The sequence below is a fragment of the Sciurus vulgaris genome (assembly GCF_902686455.1).
Source record: "Sciurus vulgaris genome assembly, chromosome: 12".
Taxonomy (NCBI): domain Eukaryota; kingdom Metazoa; phylum Chordata; class Mammalia; order Rodentia; family Sciuridae; genus Sciurus; species Sciurus vulgaris.
The window spans coordinates 71,386,287-71,407,329 of NC_136473.1; the positions used below are offsets into that span (position 1 = coordinate 71,386,287).

A 21,043-nucleotide genomic window follows, 5' to 3' on the forward strand; every position below is an offset into this window, starting at 1 on the left:
CATCTTTTGACTCAGAAATTCCATTTCAAAACATCTGTCCTACAAATAATGTTTAAGAACAATACAAAATAAGGATGTACAAAGATATACATGTGTAAGTACTGGGAACAGTTAAAACACCAATAAGGGAGTAGTTAAATTATGCTACAACTGCACGACCATTTTATATCTACTCAAAAAAGGATCACAGCAATATTTAAAAATACAAGGTGTTTACCAAATATTATTCTGTGTTCTACATTTATCAACCATTTAATTTTCACATCAACCCTATGGTAGCTAATTATTATTGTCCCTGTTTTGCAGATGAAGAAATTTAGGCACTGAAAGGTTAAGTAATTTGCTTAAGCTTGCACAACTAGTAATGACAAATTTGTGCTCATACAACCTGGCTCCAAAATTCTTTTTAAATACCACCCAACACCGGTTTTCTTAACATAAACCTACTTGAACTCACAGAGAAAGGGTTCAAAATACATTGCAAAAATGAGGTTGGGGGAAAGTAAGCTAAAGACACAATATAAGAATCATCCATATTTTAAAAAATCAGATAAGTAGGAAGAATATGTCTAGACATAAAATTTTTTGAAGATTAACAATAAACCCTTAAGAGTCTATTTCTGGGGAATAGGGAATTTGTACTTTTATATGCTTCTATATGGTTTTAATTTATTTGCTTATAGATTCGTTTTATACATTTTTTTAAAACATAGTTAAAAAAGGAGAATCATCTTCCCACTTTGGTCCCTACGACACCCGGGGAGAAATTCTTTCCCACTACTACTTGGTATATCCACACCCTAGAGCTTTCACCATCTTTGTCTTTTAGCCTGGCCTTTCATCTTTTCTCCAGCTGGCTCAGTACTCAGTGATTACATAGAGTATCGTCTATATACCAAGCATTCTACTGTTAGGATATGTGAAGAATATTACATAATCCTGATTTTAGGAACTTACATACTTTTCTTCATCAAATAGAGTTAAGAGATTAATTTAAAAGAACAATAAACAAGGGCTGGAGAGATAGCTCCGCTGATAGAGTGCTTGTCTTGCAAGTACAAGGCCCTGAGTTTGATCCCCGGTATCGCCAAAAAATAAATAAATAAATAAACAGTAAACATTTTAAACCTCTCCCCAAAAATCTCATCTGTTATATCCCACTTCCTTCTCAACACCACCTGAATAATGAGCATCTATAGAACTGAATCCCATATTTCTTCCTTCTTAAATCTACTCCTCCCACAGCTTAGTAAATGGAAAGTCCATTCCTTCAATTATTTGAACCAAAAAATCATACAGTTATATAAGGCAGGATCATGTCAGTTCTACCTTCAAAATATATTCAGATTCCAGTAACCAATCCTCACCACCACCACTAACTGTGCTATGGTTTGAATATGGTATAAGTGTGAATCCCAAAAATTCATGTGTTGAAATATGGTCCCCAGTGTGGCAATGTTAAGGGGTGGTAAGACCTCTAAGAATAGAACCTAGTGGGAGGTTCTGAGGTCACTGGGGCCAAAGCCTCTCTCTGGATTCCTATCTCACCATGTTATCTCTTGCTCTCAGACACACTCCTATTACTGTAATACCATTCACTATGAGGTCCACCACCACAGAACCAAAGAGATCCTGGCACCATGGCCTTGAACCTCCAGAACCATAAGCTAAATAAACCTCATTTCTTTATAAAATACTCAGTCCAGGATATTTTGTTATAATAACAGAATCCAAACACCTTGTTCAAGTTGCCATCATTTTCATTTGAATTGCTGTAATAATCTCCCTGGTTTTGCCTTTGCCTTCTATCCTGTTTTCCACAAAGCAGTCACAGTGATTTCTATGTTGTCACTCCTTTGCTCAGCATCCTCCAATGACTTCCTATCTCATTAAGAGTAACAGTCAAGTTCTTAAAGTGGCCTATGAAACCATATAGAATCTGTCTGTCCACCTCCTCACTCCTCTAAACTCAGCTCCATCACTCTCCCCATTCTCTCCAGCCACACTCATCCTGTTGCTTCTTACATACCAAGCACACTCCTATCTCTGAGCTTATGCACTCTTTTCTCTCTTGCGAAGACATTCTTTCATCACACATTCACACTGCTCCTCCTCACTTCTTTTAGGTCTCAGGTTCAATATCTCTTTCTCAATCAAGTGACCACCCCATGTAAAACAGCACCCATTTGACAGTCCCTTCCCCACTTTCTTGATTTTCTCCTTAACATTAGTCTCCAGCTGACACACATTCATTTACATACTTGCTTACTATCTGTTCCGCCTCTCCATAATGGCAGCTCCATATAGGCAGGGTCTTATGTTTTGGTGACTGCCATACTAGACCTCTCCCTGGGTCACAGTAAGAACTCAATAAATTTCCAACTGAATGAACTAAAAACAGAAGAAAATGAGTCCAAGAGATTCACATAAATCACAGATAGTTCTGTGTGTAGTAGGATGCTAAAGCTATAAATCATAAATATTCAAGCATTGGTATTATAGAGGAAACAGCTGTTCAAGATTACCTTTTTCAGTAATAACTATTTACACATACAAGAGTGACTTTTTTATGATCTCCATACAACCTTCAAATCCACCGAGGTACCACAGAAAATACTACTGGGACATCAAAGATAACACACTGCTTAGCATCCAGTTCACTCTACTGCTCAAGCCAAATCTGAGAAATTACTACAGATTCTTCTCTCCTTCTCCCAAATCTATTAACAGCTCCCTCTAGCACTACTTCAAGTCACCACCACTGGTACACCAGCAGGTCATGACTCTTTCATCCAGACTCCTACCTTAACCTTTTCACTTCTCAATTCTTGGCTTTTAAGATTCATTCCCTAAACAGCCAGAGTGGCCTTTTGAAAACGTAGACCAGATCCTATCACTGCTCAACATGTCCAGTGGGTTTCCAGTGCACTTAAATAAGAACCAAAATACTTACCAAGGCACACAGGCTTCTGCCAGCTTCTCCAATACCCTCCCTGTACTAGTGTTGGGCTCACCTACTACATTCCAACCAAGTGGCCTCCTTTATGTTTTTATACCAGTCCCTGCACCTGGAGCTTACATTCAGATGGTTTCTCTTGCCATTTAGAATTCCTCTTAAATGTCACCTTCTCAGAGAATCTCCTGACTACTTAGTGAAAAGTAACCCCCAGGTGTTCTCAATTAGATCTCCCTGTGTTAAAGATCAGGGTCGTGCTATTAATATCCAATAATATACATCTTTTTGTTTGCTTGACCTCCATAACAAGAATTTAAGTTTCACAAGGGCCAACTCTTTTCCTATCATTTTCACCTTAAAAAAGAGCTGACTACATGGTACATGCTCAATGAATTTAGTAGCAAATGAATTGAGAATTCCTGTTTGTACTACAATTTACTATTTTTTGTATTCTAAAACCTTCTAATAATAGATACCTAAAAGAAATATCAAAAAAGATACTCATCCCAAATTTAAATAATCCAGGACAAATTGCACAGTTATGTACCCAACCAAAGTCAGGTATAGTCAATGTAAGGGGAAAGAGTAAAGATTATTTAAAACAGTGGAAACCTTAAAAGTTCTATGTCTATGACTTTAAGATATTATAAAATTGTAAAGGAAAATCAGCTGAAATACTAGCTGTAAGAAGTATAAGGGAAGATGGAAGATAGCAAAAGAAAAACTAACATATGATTTGGAGAAGGAACAGGAAGAAGGGGAAGATAGAGCTACAAACAACAGAGGTAAGCTAGGATTGAAAACTTGCCACAGATAATCTCCAACATGAATAATCCACACTGGGTAATAGAATATTGACTATAATTACATTCATCCTACTGACCTTGTTCTAAATTATTATGGATTATTACTACGCAAGTTATTTTGTTCCACACCAGAGGTGGCTGTATTTCGCTATCAGATGACATGACCTCTAATTCAATAATGTCTGTAATGCACTGGTATCCTCAGATAAAAGCTGTCTATAATGTCTGAACAAAGGTGAATTAGTTATCCAATTCACACACGCAATTAACTCTCTTAATACCTGTGAGACCATGAAGCCCCTTCTGAATTTCCTATTAAATACTGCATATGGAGGTCTTCCCTCCATCTGTAGTTATCTTGTGCTGTACTTCATAATAAACAATATTAATAGTTTATTGCCCCCATCAAAAATCTTGCATTAGTTATTATAAGAGACCTCATTCTAAAAAGCAATGACTGCTTTTCCTGGGAAAATGTATTAAATTTGGATGTTGTACCAATTAGTAAAGTACAATAGTTCTTTATTCTTAGTAATATGAAAATAAAAATGCCTTTATGAAATATGAAAAATATTCAATTTTTTCTATTTTTAAAAATACCTCTTAAAAGCACCAAAAGGTCATTTGTATTAAGTGCATTTATTTTTATATGCTATGTTAAGTCATTCTCAGTAAAAGACTATTTAAATTCAGGAGTTAACAGGCAAAACCAAATCAAAACATAATTTTTTTTGCCACCTGTTCCCTTCACTAATAACTAAAATTTCATAAATAGTTTGAAGGCAGAGCCCCATGCTTCTGCTTTGTACACATATGTGATGCCAATGGCTGTATTCATAAAAACTCAGATCAGAATAACAAGGTAATGTCAAATGTTAAGCAAACACCCTGGCCTTCAATAAAAAGGAGGTAATTAATTAATTCTTCAGGGGATACTTTTCATTTTAGTCATCTAACACAAATGTATCTTTTTAGTGGAGAAAAGAGAACCAAATAAAATCCCTAATATAAAGTCTAGCCCTCCTAGCATGCATTCACATTAAGGTTCTCATTATATTAGGTAAATTCTATGAGAAACCAGAAAAGAAAGTATGCTTAAGAATGGTACTATATATAGTTCAAAAGAAATCTGCTGTGCACACAGGTTTTCATTTTCCCTCCCATCTCTAAGTGGGGAGGCAGAGCAGAGGAATAAGTAAACAGTTTCTTGTATATGTTTCACATATTTTTCTGCTCATGAAATGACGGAAGTAAGAAAGATGTTACAGAAACAAGAAAGCTAAACAGGTGACGTTCTTCACTCCATAAACAATCTAACTACAAACCAACCTTCCGCGTGCTGCAACACAAGAAATACAGACTCCTCAGAGATGATGTACTTGTGCAGACACACCATGTTGGGCACACAGCGGGGGATGATGGTCTTTCTGTTCCTGCTGTATTCACTGCTTTTCCTTAGACCCTGACAGAGAACAAAAAGGTCAGTTGTACCCTCAGTTGCCTTTGGAGCCTGCTGTGCTCTGTGTTTATCAACCAAACTAATCTATCCGAGTTACTCCGGGCTTCAGAGAAACCACTCATCTGCTGCTCTATGCCCCTCAGTCCCTGGAGGCTGCGCTGATGGCATCTGGCGTGAATCCAGGGAACGGAAGATGCCACAAAGCTGCCATTAAAATCAATTACGTGGGTCAGTGTTTTTATTAGAGATGCTCTCAAACTAAGTCATCAGGATGACACACAGTTATTTCTCTATGACCTTTTAAGTTTGATTTTACTTATGTACATCTTTAAAACAGGAGACGTTGTGAGATCAATTCAAATTCCTGCAACACAAAAGATACTCCTAGATTAAACCAACAACTTGAAAATTCTATTTCAAAATAGTACAAAGATTATTACAGTACATCCAAGAGAACAAGTGTGCGTATGTGTTTTCTGGTATCATACCCTGGTTTCAAAGACTGAGGAAATGTCAATGATAAAGTATATTCATAAAAAGCAATGTGTTTCAGTATGTGTCAATGTGACCTACTGCCATGCCTTATCAGCAAAAGAGAAGTACCAGGAAAGGAAATACAAAACTAATCAAGTCACCTTCTGGATGCTATGGAAAAGGTTATATTAGAATTTTCATAGAATATATATACTATCACAATTCATTCCAAAAACAATTATGAAATTGAGGGGTTTCATCATTTTACTCATTAGTTATAAATTGAGTTAGATCAAAACAAGAACCAGGGATGTAAATAACACTTTCCCAAATACCTGGAACAAAATTTCAGTTCTTAAAAAGTCATAATAAAAAGTGAGACTGTATATGATATTCACAAACTACACAAAATTTATTAAAGATGTATTTAAATTACACACTACTCATTTAAGCAGCACAAAAATTACTCTTCAATTTATTTAAATTATTTCCTCCATATTCCAGAACATAAAACTCTTTTTAAAGGTATGCTATAGCACATTTATTAACTGTGATGAAAGGACAGAAAAAAATAAATACAAATCCACCACAAACATAAAAACATTAAGACATCCATGCAAAACAAATATTAAATATCTTTTCTTTCAAAAACACAATGTGAAAGTAAATTTTAAAATACATTAAACATACAAATTCAACTTACTTTTAAAATGAATGTCTGTTCTGTCCTTGTGTCCATTACAAGTAAAACCTACATAAAAATATGAATGATAATTTAATCATAACACCATAAAACATTAACTCTACTTCTAGAAACTAAGAGTTTTGGGGGATGGAAATCACTCCCCCAAAATTATTAATTTCAGAATAGATTGCTTTTAAATCCCCAAATCACAGGATGTAAATAATCTTAGCTAAAATAGAATCTATTATGATTTCCTTTCCCAAAAATACCCATATTTTAGAAATATTCCTATGTGTTCTAGATTTTTTTTAATGAATTTCTTAAAAGTATAGAAAATATTTTAGATAGAGTTTTTCCTCATGGAACATAAATGGTGAGAAAGAAATAGGAAAAAAAAAAAAAGAATAAGAAAGAAAGAAAAAAAAATGTTCAAGTCTCAACTTCCTTCCCAAAACCTCATATGCAGCCACTTGCTATATATGATCTTGATAATCCAGGCTCCACACACCACCTCAGGCATCCTTTTGGTACTGCTTCTCTACCTTGGCTCCATCCTTAACTCCTCTTTTTACCATCAGCAAATTCTGTCAGCTCTATCCTCAAAATAGATCCAGAATCCAAACTCCCCTCACTATGTCATGCATTACCTCAACCCAAGCAAAGACCAACTCCTTCCATGCTGGTAACACAAGCACTCACAGCTGATATCCTGCTTCTGTCTTTGCTGCCCTGTGGTCTATTCTCAAATTGGTAGCAAAGGTTTCCTTTTTAAGATGTAAGTTAGATCACGTCGCTCCTCTTGGCTTACTGAGAGAAAAAGTCTAACTGCATAAAATGACATGAAGATCCTTCATGATCTCACACAGTGCCCCCCTGAACTGCCACCCACTTCCATCTTGATGACTAGAGGAATGAACAAAGAAATTATCCCACCATGTTAATTTTTTATTATTTCTACATACTATGGCAATGGTTGGCAAACTTTTTCTGCAATGGGCTAGATAGCAATATTTTAGGCTTCACAGGCACGTGTAGTCTCTTGCTGCTTTTCAAATCTGCCGCTGTGGCACAAAAGCAGCACAAGACTGGAATGACCATTGAGAGGGAGAAGTATCTACACCACAAAAATCAACAAATGCTGCAAAAGGAGTCTGTTTTCCCTTTCAGAGAGCTGGCTGTCAAACATTTACTAGCCCTAAATGAAAGAGGAGGGAGAAAAATCTAGGATAAAAGAAAAAGTTAAGCTGGGGAAATTGAAGAATGGTGAGAACAACGGAATGTTCAGACAGGAAACCAGTTTGAAAAGATGGAAAATCCCATTTTCAGACATGATGAACTTGAAATAGTAACCATTTCCATCTTTAACCTCTCTTAAGAGTATCTGACCTATACTATTTCAATTTCCAATTTAGTTGCAACAGAATATTAACACCAGTACCTGCTGATTACATCCCTTCCTCTTCCCCAAACTGTCCTCACCAAAAATAAAACAAAACAAAGCCACTCTTCCTCCCCCTATAATGCCATCCTCCATGCAAACTCCCAAATCCAAGAGCTCCCTAAGCCACTCAGAATTCCCACATCTCCTACCTTCAGAACCAGTGACCAAGTCTGTGGAGTCATATATCCCCATTGGTGCAAAATACAAAACCCTCAAATGATTGGTGGTTCTAGGAGACTAAATGATCGGTGGTGTCAAGTGGTGTGACGCGCTGATTGACGCGCTGATTGCACGTCAATAAAAGAAGAAGAAGCTTCCACAATAAATGAGTCAGCAGCTCTCGCCTGCTCTTACCTGGCTTCAGGTGTCTGAGTGGTTATTGACATAGCGCCCTTCAACCCCCCCATTATACGAGCCCCTGTGGTAAACTATACAAGTCAATTCTACCTCCCAAGCACTTCTCATAACCAGTCTCTCTTTACCCACCATGTTTTAAGCATTTACTATGTTCTATGCATAAGCTATGTGTAATCAACGTTAATCCTTTCAACAACCCAATGGGATAATTTTACATTCCCATTCTACATTCTGAAGACATCATAGCTTCATGTGTAGAGCCCATGATGGTGGCTAAAAATAGTATCTACCATTTGTGAGGATTTCAGTGAGACGATCTTACAAAAGTACAGCCAATGGTTACTAATGCTATCACTATTGCTGCTACTTCTCCATGAAATGTTTCCACAGTCACTTACCAAACAAGTACTCATCTTTCCATATTCAGCTCAAATATCACACTCTTCCTCTCTCTCAATAACACTAGATGACTTTCTTCCTTTGTTCTCCCATTTTATACAGTACTGACTTCTACTAAAGCATCTCTAACCCTGCAATTTGGTTTTATTTGTTCACTCGTCTTTCTCCCAAACCAACTTCAAGCTCTTTATGGGCATGTCATAGGCAGGATAATGACCCCAAAGATGTTCATACCCTAAACTACAAAATCTGTGAACAGGCTATGTATGGCAAAAAGAATTTTGCAGATGTAATGAAGGGACAGAGGTTACCGTGGATTATCTAGATGGGTTTCACCAAATCACATGGACTTTTAAAAGCAGAGAACTGTCTCCTACCAGAAGAAATGGGAAGCACAGAAGTGATATGGTAGAAGAAAACAGAGAGATTGGAGCCCAAGAAGGAAGTGTGGTTGCTGGCTCTGAGATTCATAGACCACAGGACAGAACCAAAGGGAGGAAACAAGGAGCTTGCTGTGAGCCTGAGAAGGAATCTATGGGCAACTTCTGGAAGCAAACACAAGCTATGGGCTGCCAGCCAGCAAGGAAACAGAGTTCAGTCCTACAACTAGAATTCAGCTAACTTGAATAAGCTTGGAAGCAGATTCTTCTCCAAAGAGTCCAGTAAGGAATACAACACTGTCAGCACTTGTATAACATTACTGATCTACAGAACTCTGAGATAATAAATTTCATGGTTTTAAGCTGTGAAATTTGTGGTAATTTGTTATGACAGCAGTAGAGAAGAAAACATTTCTTCTATTATAGAACACATTGTTTGAACATTGCAAATGTTCGATAAACATATAATTCATTAATTCTGGTCTAAAAGTCTGGAAAATAACAATATGGGACTTGGGCTTAGAAAACAAGTCAGAACTAAAAATTTGTACTTGAGCACTCTCCATAAAGATAAAAGCTGAACCCATGAGACCCTACTAGAATATCTCCTTTATACCAGGCCAAGTGCTGGGTTTTAAGAAATTAAATCATATAAGGCTCTCAACAATCCAAACAGGTCTTTATTAATCAATTTTGCAGATGAGGAAACAAATACCAAACTGTTAAACTACCTGTGCACCAAGATAAGAAGTCATAGAGGCAAAATTTAAACCCAGAAGTCTGACTCCAGAGTTCTTCTTCTTTAACTACTAAGCTATAACATACATAAATAGTATATTATGCTATTTGTGTCTGAATTTTGAAAGTGATACATGACTGGAATATTGTGGGTAGATAAGACAACGACCAAAAGTAGTGAGAAAAGTACAAAGAAAAACAGGAAAACAGAGTGATTCAGATGCCAGAGAAAGAGAACACTTAATATGAGAGTAATAATCTATCCAAGCAAGTGAGAGATAACTTGAAGAACAAGGACTGGAAAATGACCACTGTCCAAGGCAGTGAGGAAGTCCCTGGTGACTAGCCAATATGGCATTATGGAGTGAACTGCTGAGGACAGAGGCCACACTGCCCCAAGACAGTAAGGGGCGAAAAGAAAATGGGGTTGACACATATGAATCTTTCAGTAATGAAAGATGTCAGAAGAAGGAAAAACACTAAAATAAAAGTATTGGTGGGGTCATCAGTTCAAAGGTTTGGGCTTTGATTGTTTTCAGATAGACAGACCTATTCTGTCCTCAACTGCCCTTTGAGCTTATTCACCACAAATCTGAACACACAAATCTGAACCACCAAGGCACAGAAATGCATTTATAAAACTTGAAAATTAAAAGAACATATCATGAGTGCAAATGGAGGCGCTGTAGCCTTCTGTACAAAAGAAGGCTCAATGGACAGCTAGTGACTCAAGACATTTAGTGTTCCTTAAGTATCATTCATGTTTACATAAGTTGTGACCCTTTCAAGTCACTCACCAGAAAGCCAATCAAGTTTGAATAAGGCACATATACACAAAATAGAAAACATCTCACTAGGTAAAAAGCATGGAAGCCAAATGACAAAGCAATCAAAGGAAAGAGCTTCTTTTTCCTACCATACGCCTCATGGAGTGAACAGAATATACCTGCATAAATCAGGAGTGATATTTCTTTGCTGGTCTCACTTAGCCATGAAGCATGAAGCGGATCAGATAAAAAGGCCAAATTAAGATGGATAAGCATGGCAGGGAAGTGCTATGTTGTTTACATTTACTTTCTTTTCCTACCAAGTTTGTTTGCAACTAGACAACGTTCACATTGAGGCAATAAACACAAGAACATATGTGATTTTTTTTTTAAATGTGCCCTTTGACTGTCAATTTCTCCCAAACAGGTGTTGGCTAAATGATTATAAATTGGCCTCTGGATACACCTCTTCAACTGAGCCGTACAGGGCTGGTGATAATATAATTAGACCTAAAAACATCAGGCTAGTGAATGCTTTCCATCTGTTTGGCAATAATGTTTAGTTAACAATAGTCTTTAAAAGAAGCACCTTCAACTTCAGTTCTTAAAGTTATTTATAGAGCCATTCTTAACACACCAGCACTCCTGCTAACAAGAGCTTTAGCCACTTAGAAATTATTAGCCATACGGCTGTACACAAAGAGGAACGGCTGTATACACAGAGAAACGACTGCATTTAACATCTGTATCTTTCCAAATTTACACGCTTCAACCTCATTTAGAGCCATTTCTTAATGAACAGTACTATGGTGCTGCATTAATATTATAGTTGCATGCACAAAGATCATAAGGAGCCAAACATTTTTTTTAATGCCAACAGTAGGCCAATCTGTAATGAAGCTGTCAGCATAAAGGACAAAATAATAGCTTCTTTAACCCTCAAACAGAATTTGTTCATTTGTAGACTAGAACACATCAATTTAAAAACTGCTCATGGGTTTGTTCACCTTTATAAAGACAAAAATCTAATTTGTACTAATTTGATACAATTGTCTTTCCAATAAAAGGCTCCTAAAACCATCTTTTATTTCATGATAAAACAAGTACTATAGCTGAAACTGTCATGAAATAATTACCTTGGATAGCATACCTTATTGAAAGAATACAATTAATGTATTTCTCCCTTTCATTTTTCACACTTACTTATCAGCACTGTATTAGCATATGTTCTAACAGAAGAGATTACTCCATCTTTGCCCATACCAACATAGGGAATGAGTGCTCCTAACTGGGGGAAAAAAGCAGACAACTTAACCCTTGAGACCTAGTCTCATCTGTTCTTCAATTCCACCAGGACAATGACACTTGTTCACTCTTCTCTCATTACAGTAGTAGTTAAAGTTCCAATTGATCATAGGTCTGAGTCTTTTCATTCCTAGCATAAGGAAGGCCTCACATTTAACTAAACCCTACCTTTGCAAAGACAGGACAGAGGGACAAAAGTACGCCAGAAACATCAAATAATGATTTTTAAGCATGTTAAGAAGAATATATTTGGAGAATACATATGCTACTACAAAGACTGGGGTGAAGAAATATGGAGAGTTCCCTGCAGTGGGGATTATGTGTTACCCCACTCTTGAATCTTTTTAGATATTTAATTTAAATGTTAACATTGGAAGTCTGAAAGTCTCTGAAAATAACTCTCATCTCCAATTCCTTTCAAAAGAAATATTACCTAGGTAATTTGAGGGAACATTGGTCTCTATTTTGGTAGGAGTTCACAGGACTCCAGAACAAATAATAAAATTAAAAGAATATTTAAGCCTACGTGGATGGTCATAGTGAACAAACACAGTCTGTCCTTCAGTGGTATCACAGTACAATTCATGTTTGCTGGGTTAATATGAATGAAACTTCCACTGTGCAAGTTAAACTGTTTAATTATTCACACAAAAATAAGCATCTCCAAAAGGATGGAATTGACACAGTAAATAAGCCACAAAAAATTTACAAGCTTAATTTTGCAAATAACAGGTTTTTTTTAACATAATTTGAGATGAAAAAGATTGTACTTACTGTACTCTCTTTTAAAAATGGTCCACACTTGATTAGGATTAGATGAGTTTTTAATTAACCTCACAGCAATAACATTAGACTAGCTGGTAATGATGTCCTTCTGTAGAAATGCTTTTGAACAACAAACCTAGAGCACTAAAACTTTGCTTTCATTCCCAAATACCATATGATGATAATCAAATGTTATCCCTGTTTTCTGCTAGGAACCCATCTCATTTGGTATCTGTATGATATTCGAAATGTGTCCTTACTGCTAATTCTACACCTTACTGTCATAAGGCATCTCATAAAAATTCAACTACCAGAAAACAGGAAGGGTATTAGGTGACCTTTAATACTAATAATTCTCCCCCAATTGGGGCTCTGGCATTCTGTCTTTGGCCTCAGAATGCTAGTGATGTTCCCTGTACCCTTGCCCAACCACTCCAAAAGCGCAAGATGCTGCACCCACAGCTTTTGTCCATCACAAGTTGCAGCGTCAAAAGCATCAGCATGAACAGACTGTGTAGAGACACTTCTCTCGTGTTATGCCATAAAACCAATCTGTTCTTGGTTTCACAAAAGTTTCATTGGTGCAAAGTAAAGTTTGAAGGGTAAAATTTGACATAGACACTTATAACTCTAGTCTACAGGACAGTTCAACCTACTGTTCCCAAGTATTTTTTTCAGTAATGTACCTAGAGTAAGTGTACCTCTAGGATTTAAGAGGAACAAAAAATAAAAATCCTTTGGAGCCTTCCCAGCATTTTATTTGTGCCAGAACATCCAACACAGCACATTATCATAAAGTGAACAAACATTGCAAAAAAGGAATTGTGAATGGCAAAGTCAAGACACACCAACTAATTCAGAACAAAGTGAAATAGCTCTGTGAGGCAGGATGAGTTCTTCAGGCTTCTATCTAATCCAGGTATATCTCCAATGTAGACAACAACAGACCAAATCTATGAGTACTATATGGAGGTAATCCTCAAAAATCTATATTTCTTTTTAGTAATTAAAACCACAAATACCATAATTTGAAGTATACTTTAAATATTTATCCAAACAACTGTGTAAACTGCATTTATCCTAAAAAACACCCCCTATTGCAGTTTATCTACTTACCTTAGCTCTCAACTACACAGGAAAAAGAACCAAGTTAGGAAGAGCAAGTAACATAAAAACTAAGGGGGTTTGACTACTTTATAAGAAAACAACTAAGTTTAATTTTCTTTATATGCCCAGACATTTGCAAAGGTTTTAGTATGCTAATTTTTTAATTGAAAGATATTTCAGCAGTCAAAGCTCTTTCATATGCACTACTGATTCTTCATCAAACGTTAACTTTCCAACTTACCACCAGTATAGCCGGTGGCAGCCTGAAGGTTTACCATCTGCTGCTACCCAAAGTCACTGTGGCCACCTTCAGAACATATGCATCAAAGCCCCAAGATAAGAGACTGAGGAAATACTGCCTAAGTCAGCATAAGGGGAATGATGAACCCAGAGGCAGGCAACAGGCAAGCTACCAGAAAATGCAGAGCATCAGGAACCATCAGTCACCCCACAGAAAAAGCACCCAAGGTCATGGGGGACTCCAACAGCTGAACAAAAATACAAGAGATATACTACTAAGGGAATATACCTAAGTCATTACTTGATTATTTTCCTTTCCAAAAAGTAAGTATATTTTAAAGTGTACAATTTTATTTAAAATAAGCAAATGCTGAATAAAATGAAATATAAAATTTAAGGTGTTATTCAGTCTATGAATAATAAAAGCATATATTGTTTATGTGGTCACAACAGTAAGGCACTTGGTTTTGAAAGGCTTGTTTTTCTGGTTACAATCATACTCCCATTCCAAACATTACTCAAAGAAAATACACTTTGAGGCAAGTTTAACAAAATCTGCAAAATAACAATTAAAAAAACCTGATGACTGGCTACTCAAAAATGTCATCTATTTATGGTGACATTTTTACCACAAAACCTACTTGAAAACAAAATACTATGATGGCTTATTAAAACAGAGAACCTCAAAAACCTAGTTTTATTCAGTGATAATAATGAAATAAATTCATCATAAAAGAAATTCACTAATTTTTTGTACTTCACCTTTGCTTTCTACTTTTTTAAAATATATTTTAAATGTAGTTAGAAGAAAATCAACATTTAAAATCTTTTTTTGGAAAATTATACAAAAAACAACCTTTAATTCCAGGTTTTAAAATGGCAACAAACACATTTAGTTTGTGTTCATTCTAATATTAATCCAGGGAATTAGTTATAAATTAGATTAAATCTACAACATTATTAAAACATTCATGTGCCATAAGAACTCTCATAATAAAGCCCATTTGTTCTCCCCTCTACTTAAACTTAATACAACCATAACCTGCTGAATGCAACTATGTATAGTTTCTATAATCTAACATAATCTTGTATCATGTGTGATGCCCCATGTAAAACTCGATTTATACCTGTGAATACTTAGTAACTTGAACAATATTCATGATGTTTTTTTTAAGGATCACAGTTTGTCACTGTGAGAATGGCTAAAAATATAGCAAATGCTACCTGAATAATTTACCTTCCAAGAAATGTTATGAATATATTATGAATCATAATATTAGAAAAGAAAAGCATTTTTGTATTGCTAAAACAGATTCAAAATATAATTTACTCAAAATTCAAAGGTTAACCATTCCTACATTGTTCCAGTTCTTCAAAGGGCAATAAAATATGGTTGGCAAAGCTTTTCTTTCACAGACTAATGTTAGGATCAGAAAAGATAGAAATTTTAAATGCTTTTGCTGTAGATATCAACGAACTGATTCAAAAGTTTATACAGAGATGCAAAAAGACATAGAATAGCCAACACAATATTGAAGGAGAAGAACAAAATTAAGAGTACTGACATTACTCAACTCCATGACTTCCTACAAAGTTATGATAAGCAAGACACTGATATCAGCTAGAAAATAAACAAAAAATTTAGGGACATACCTAAAATAGTCAAGCACTTGCCTAACATACACAAGGCTCTGGGTTCAGTCCCAGCATCACATACATATACATACATACACATGCACACAAAGAACAGATAAACAGATAGAATAGATTTCACACCAGGATAGAAAGCCCACAAAGAGATCCATATAAACACACCCAACCTGATTTAAAAATGGGTCCAAACATAGGTAGAACTGGAAGACAGTATGTTAAGTGAAGTAAGTAAAACAAAGAAAGACAAATACTGCATATCCTCACCTATATTTAGAAGTTAAAAATGTTGATCTCATAGAAGCAGAGTGTAGAATAGTGTGGTTACCAGAGTGGGTAGTGGGGAAAGACAGGAACAGGGGAGAGAAGATGGTGAACAGGTAGAGGGGGTGCATGTGATTAAGTGGAAAAACTTCTTTTTTTCCATTTTATTTTTATTTTTTTCACTTTTAGAAATTTATTTGATTATAAATGTATTATTAAAATGCCATTCAAAACAAAAAGCTTGAATAACAGAATTAAATCTAAAAAATACAATTGTATATCATCTACAGGCCACTCAATCTATGGACACAAGTAGACTGAAAGCAAAAAGATATAAGAATGTTACATAAAAGTCAGCAAAAGAAAGCTGAGGTGGGAGCTGAAGAAATAGCTCCTTTTGGAGAGCGCTTGCCTAGCATGCGCAAGGACCGTGGTTCAAATCCTCTGCCCCTCAAGGGGGGGGGGGGGAGACAACAACAAAAAGAAAGCTGAGGTGACAAAACTACAGTATGGTGAACAATTCATTATACACTTATCCAAACACATAGAATGTGGACAATACCAGGAATGAACTCTAACATAAACTAAGGACTGTTCAAATTTTAGACAAATTTTAGACCAAAAAAAGTAGAGTTTAACTGCAGAAGGAATGCTTCACAAATCAGGTAGCCCTCAGAACCAGAACAGGTTCAGAGAACTCTACCCAGCAACATTGTTAGGCTGCATGTATGGCAGAAAAAGGATATAAGGTACAGAGACAACTCAAATGGTTACAATTCAGCATCTGTCTTATTTGAACATGGTCTGATCAGTTAGTCACCGGTGACTGTTGTGTGACTAGCTGACACTCAGACATTTGTTACAAAAACATGTACAGTTTGGATCTTGACGTCCCCCAAGGGCCCATGTGTTGAAGGCCTAGTCCCCAGTCCATGGTGCTGTTGGTCGAATTTTTAGTAGGTGGGACCTACTAAAAGGAAGGAAGTTAGGTCACTGGGAGATGCCCTGGAAGGGGATACTGGGACCTTGTACCCTATGTTAAGAGTAGGCAGCTAGCTAGAGAGGAGCAGATATGGCAGAGGGGGAAAGGAGAAAGGAAGACTTCTGCTAAAGGGCTCAATACTCTCTATGCAATGCCATAAGGATATAAATTCCCTTCTCCCCCTGCATGGGTGGGGCTATGGAAGAAATTTATCTTAGGAATCTGGGAAGACTCCTGAGAGCCACTCAAAGGCACCACTAGTCTCCCTCCCCTCACATTTCGCCAAAGGGAGCCATCACATTTTGTAGATTTACCTAGGCACACATGTTCCTAAGGTCGCATATGTGCCCACAAGCTGCTCTAGGGGTCAGCTGACCTTCTGCTAGTGGCAGTAGGCCAGAAAGGGCAAAATAACCCAAGTTCACAGGCGCACATCTCCAGTGTTCACACAGGGCAGGCATGCGACTTCCCCCAAAATGGGAAGACAGTGCAGGAGCACAAACACTGGGCCTGAAGAGGTGTGGCTACCTGCCACTCCAAGGTTCCATGCTACTGTACATTCTCACCCCTTATCCTAACAAAAGCCCAAAGCCTAATCATTTTGGCATATTTTAGTCCTGGCCAATCTGTCCACCCCTCTCACTGGGGTATCTCACTTCCTCTTGCCTCTCCCTCACCTTATGATAAACCTGCTTTAATTATCATCCCTGCCTCACTATACTTCTGTTCTGCACTGGGTTAATTGCCCTAATCATTAGGGAATTAAACCCAGGGACCAAAGATCCCTCCACAGTCAACCTCCAGTAACACTGTCTCTATCTTTTTGTTTCCTGGATGCCACACACCGTTTGGCCATGATGTATTATGTTGCCACAGCCTCAAAGCAACTGAGTCAAATGACCATGGACTGAAAGCTCCCAAACCATGAGCTACAAATAAACTTTTCCTCCTTTTAAGTTGATTATCTCATCTATTCTGTGACAGTGAAAAAAGCTGACTGACACAGTATACTACTAAATTTGTTTTTCAGTCAGCCTATGTACTAAGCAAGGTTGCAGTTCCTCACATAAGTTCAGAGGCATTCTCAGGTTAAACTTAATTTAACAGGACTTTGGGTGATAATGATATGCCAATACGAACACAGTTTTATCAACTGCAACAAATATATTACACTGGTGAGGAATTTTGATAATGAGAAAAGCAGTGCATGTGTGAGCACTGTGGGAATAGGGAGAATTGCTATACCTTTCTCTCAATTTTTCTGTAAACCCTAAAACAGTTCTAAATAAAAAATATAAAAAAGAAAAAGCTTATCTACTTCCCTTCAAAAGTCACCTGGTCAAACCACTGGATTATGGCACAAATAACTAAATCTAGTCCTGCCCTAGAGAAATACAAAATATAGGTTATTCTCCAATAAATAATCCAGAGTGTAATTATTTCAAGCACAAAAATGAATTTAAAATCTCTTATATTCTTATGAGACAAATGTCAATAAATGCTAGCCATTCCTAAATGATATCACTAGGGTGTGACGTTTATGATTTAGTGAACAATAAATCTATCACAGAAATGTCTTTTATATATGAAAAAGAGTTTTACTTTGTGTAATTTTTCAAATCCTAGGCCTATACATCTATTACTTCACAAAACCTGATTCCAAAGGACATGGTGTGTCTTTGTAAGGAGACTGGATATAAATATAGCAAATGCCAGAATATAAAAGACAGAAATACTGGATTTAAAACAGAATTGCTAAAGAGCTAGGGAAAACAACCACTTAGGAGGCTCTTCTCAGATCCAAACGCTTTAAATGCTAGATCTCTACACCTTTGTCATTCTCATTTTGATTGTCTGTTTTCTGTTTTTATGAAGAACTTGCCCAAGGCCGTAAAGAGATTATGCTAAAGACAGGTTAAAATGCTAAAGTTCTGTTTTATAGGCCCAAGTTCAGCTCATGCCAGTCAATTTCATAATGAATACATTTATTCTATTTCTCTGATTTGAATTCTGAAGTTCACTTGAGATGATGACTTGACACTGTTAAATTTAGATGAAAATTAATTCAATTAAAAGTACAGTCTAACATATTTAGCTTTAAATCTCTGTTTTCATTTGGAGAAAAACCTAATACTCTAAGGCTGCTATATATTTCACTGTCCATTCATAGCCAGGTTTAATATTTTCATTCTTGTCCTAAAGGTGCTCTATAAATATGCTTGAATCAGTTTATAGTGCCTGAAAACTGAAATGAGTCCCTAAAAAGCAGCAAATATATCCATTTTGTTCTCTTTTCAGAACTGGCGCAGTCAGTTAATAGAGACCACTCATAATGATAACGGACATGAGGGCAACATACTCAAGCCCATCAACACAATATCAAAAGGAGCCTGTTCCCAAGTAAAAAGAAAATGTCTCAAGAGCAAGGAAGTTTTAAACACTATTATTTTAAAATGTTTTTTAATGAGTTTGTACTTTTGTAGCAGATGGAGCCTAACTTCTGGTATTGATTAAAATTTAACAGTATTTTAATGTGACCTAGAGAATTTATTTAGTATACGAACACAATGTGTTCATGTTCTGAAAAATTCCCAAATATTTCAAAGCTCATATGAAACACAAAGGCAAAACATTCATTCTCAAATTGACAATTTCAGTGACTGCAACAAAGTACCTGCCAACAATCTACAGGTGTGCTCTGTGAGAGATGGTGAACATGGGAACAAGAGTAAAGTTTTGACAGTTTTCAGTTCATAATACCCTCTTGCTCTGACGCTGCAGGTGTAGTACAGACTCACAGATTTTTTGAAATTTTCAAACACATATATTGTCTCTTCCTGTTCCTTTCACAATTACTCAAAATGCATGCTTGGTCATTTGAGCAATTTGAAGGTCCACTGGAAAAGCCACAGAAATAAGATCAAAAACTACTGTACAATATGGATCAATGCTATGAGAGATAAATTCAAGGCACTAAAAGAACACAAGCAAAAGATATTTAGATCAGACATAGAGAAAGGCAAAGGAGTCTTCGAAGAGAAGACAACAATTAAGTGAGGAAGAAAAGGAAAAGAAGACACTCCAGGAAGAGAGGTAGAACATGATTCATTTGCATACCTACATGTTCAATGCATTTCTGTGTCTACAGTTTGGGTTCATCTGGATACCTCTGAGTGTGGACAATAAACTAGAGGGAAACCACACTAAAGAAAAACAATGATACATTTTTAAAAGGGTATTAAGAAAATGGGTATAACACAAATGGTGTGACTCTTACATCACGTACAACCAGAGAAATGAAAAGTTGGACCCCATTTGTGTACAAAGAATCAAAATGCATTTGCCATTCTGCAGTCATGTATAACTAAACAGAACAAACAATAAAAATAAATAAATAAAAATTTTAAAAAATAAAATGCAAATATCAATAAGAAATCAATATCTGCCTCAAGGATTCAGTAGTCTAAGGGAGAAAATAAATACATAAGCAAATTTAAAAAATGAAAATGGGTATAAACTTTAAACTTGCAAATGATTCGGGATGCCTGAGTTTTAATTTGAACATGCAATAAAAATGGGTTAAACACACCTACTGGTACCTAGAGAGTACTGGGTCTATCTAAAATGATTATTTTGGTTATATGTCACCAACAGGACTCAATCATATTATGTTCAATAAACAAATTTATTAATGATTTGTAAAAGGTCAAAAAGACATGTTGATAAAAATTATGAATGCCAGGAAGCTGGGTTACACTATGTGTTAACTTTAATATTCTTTTAAGTATGGATCACTGAGCCCTCTCAAAATTCCATTAATTAACAATGATTTTTATAGATATGAAACAAGGACTATAAAAATAATCAGGACTAGAGATAAAAAAAGTTGGAAATTTTAGAAGACAGAAAATAAATGCTAAGTGTCCACAGAGGTAAAAACCAACAAAAAGCCAAGCCAATTCTTGCTGTAGAATCCCAGAAAAAAGAGGTAACAGGTATCTGCTGAAAACAGAAAGATTTAAAAGAAGTCTACACACCATATACCACTTCACAGCCTGTCAGGCAGCTACCCTTTTTCACCTTGGCAAAAGACTAAAGGTTCATCCTCTGAAGATGTGGACTGTGACAGGTACTTCAAAGTAGGGCTGAAGAGAAGTGTTGGAAATGGGCGTAAGTGAAAATCTCTCACCAAGTGGAGAGAATATTAGTGCCCCTTCCACTACTCAACTCCCAGAATGCATATAGTCTCATACTAACTTCCTGGACAG

General features: G+C 36.3%; 1 protein-coding gene across 1 annotated transcript in view; it reads right to left on the reverse strand.

Moving 5' to 3' along the window:
• Window positions 1–21,043, reverse strand: part of RPS6KC1 (ribosomal protein S6 kinase C1) — a 209,600-nt gene that overhangs the window by 47,713 nt on the left and 140,844 nt on the right. Inside the window, 2 exon segments of the mRNA XM_079107120.1 lie at window positions 5,092–5,224; window positions 6,399–6,446. Coding sequence (XP_078963246.1) covers window positions 5,092–5,224; window positions 6,399–6,446 — 181 coding nt within the window.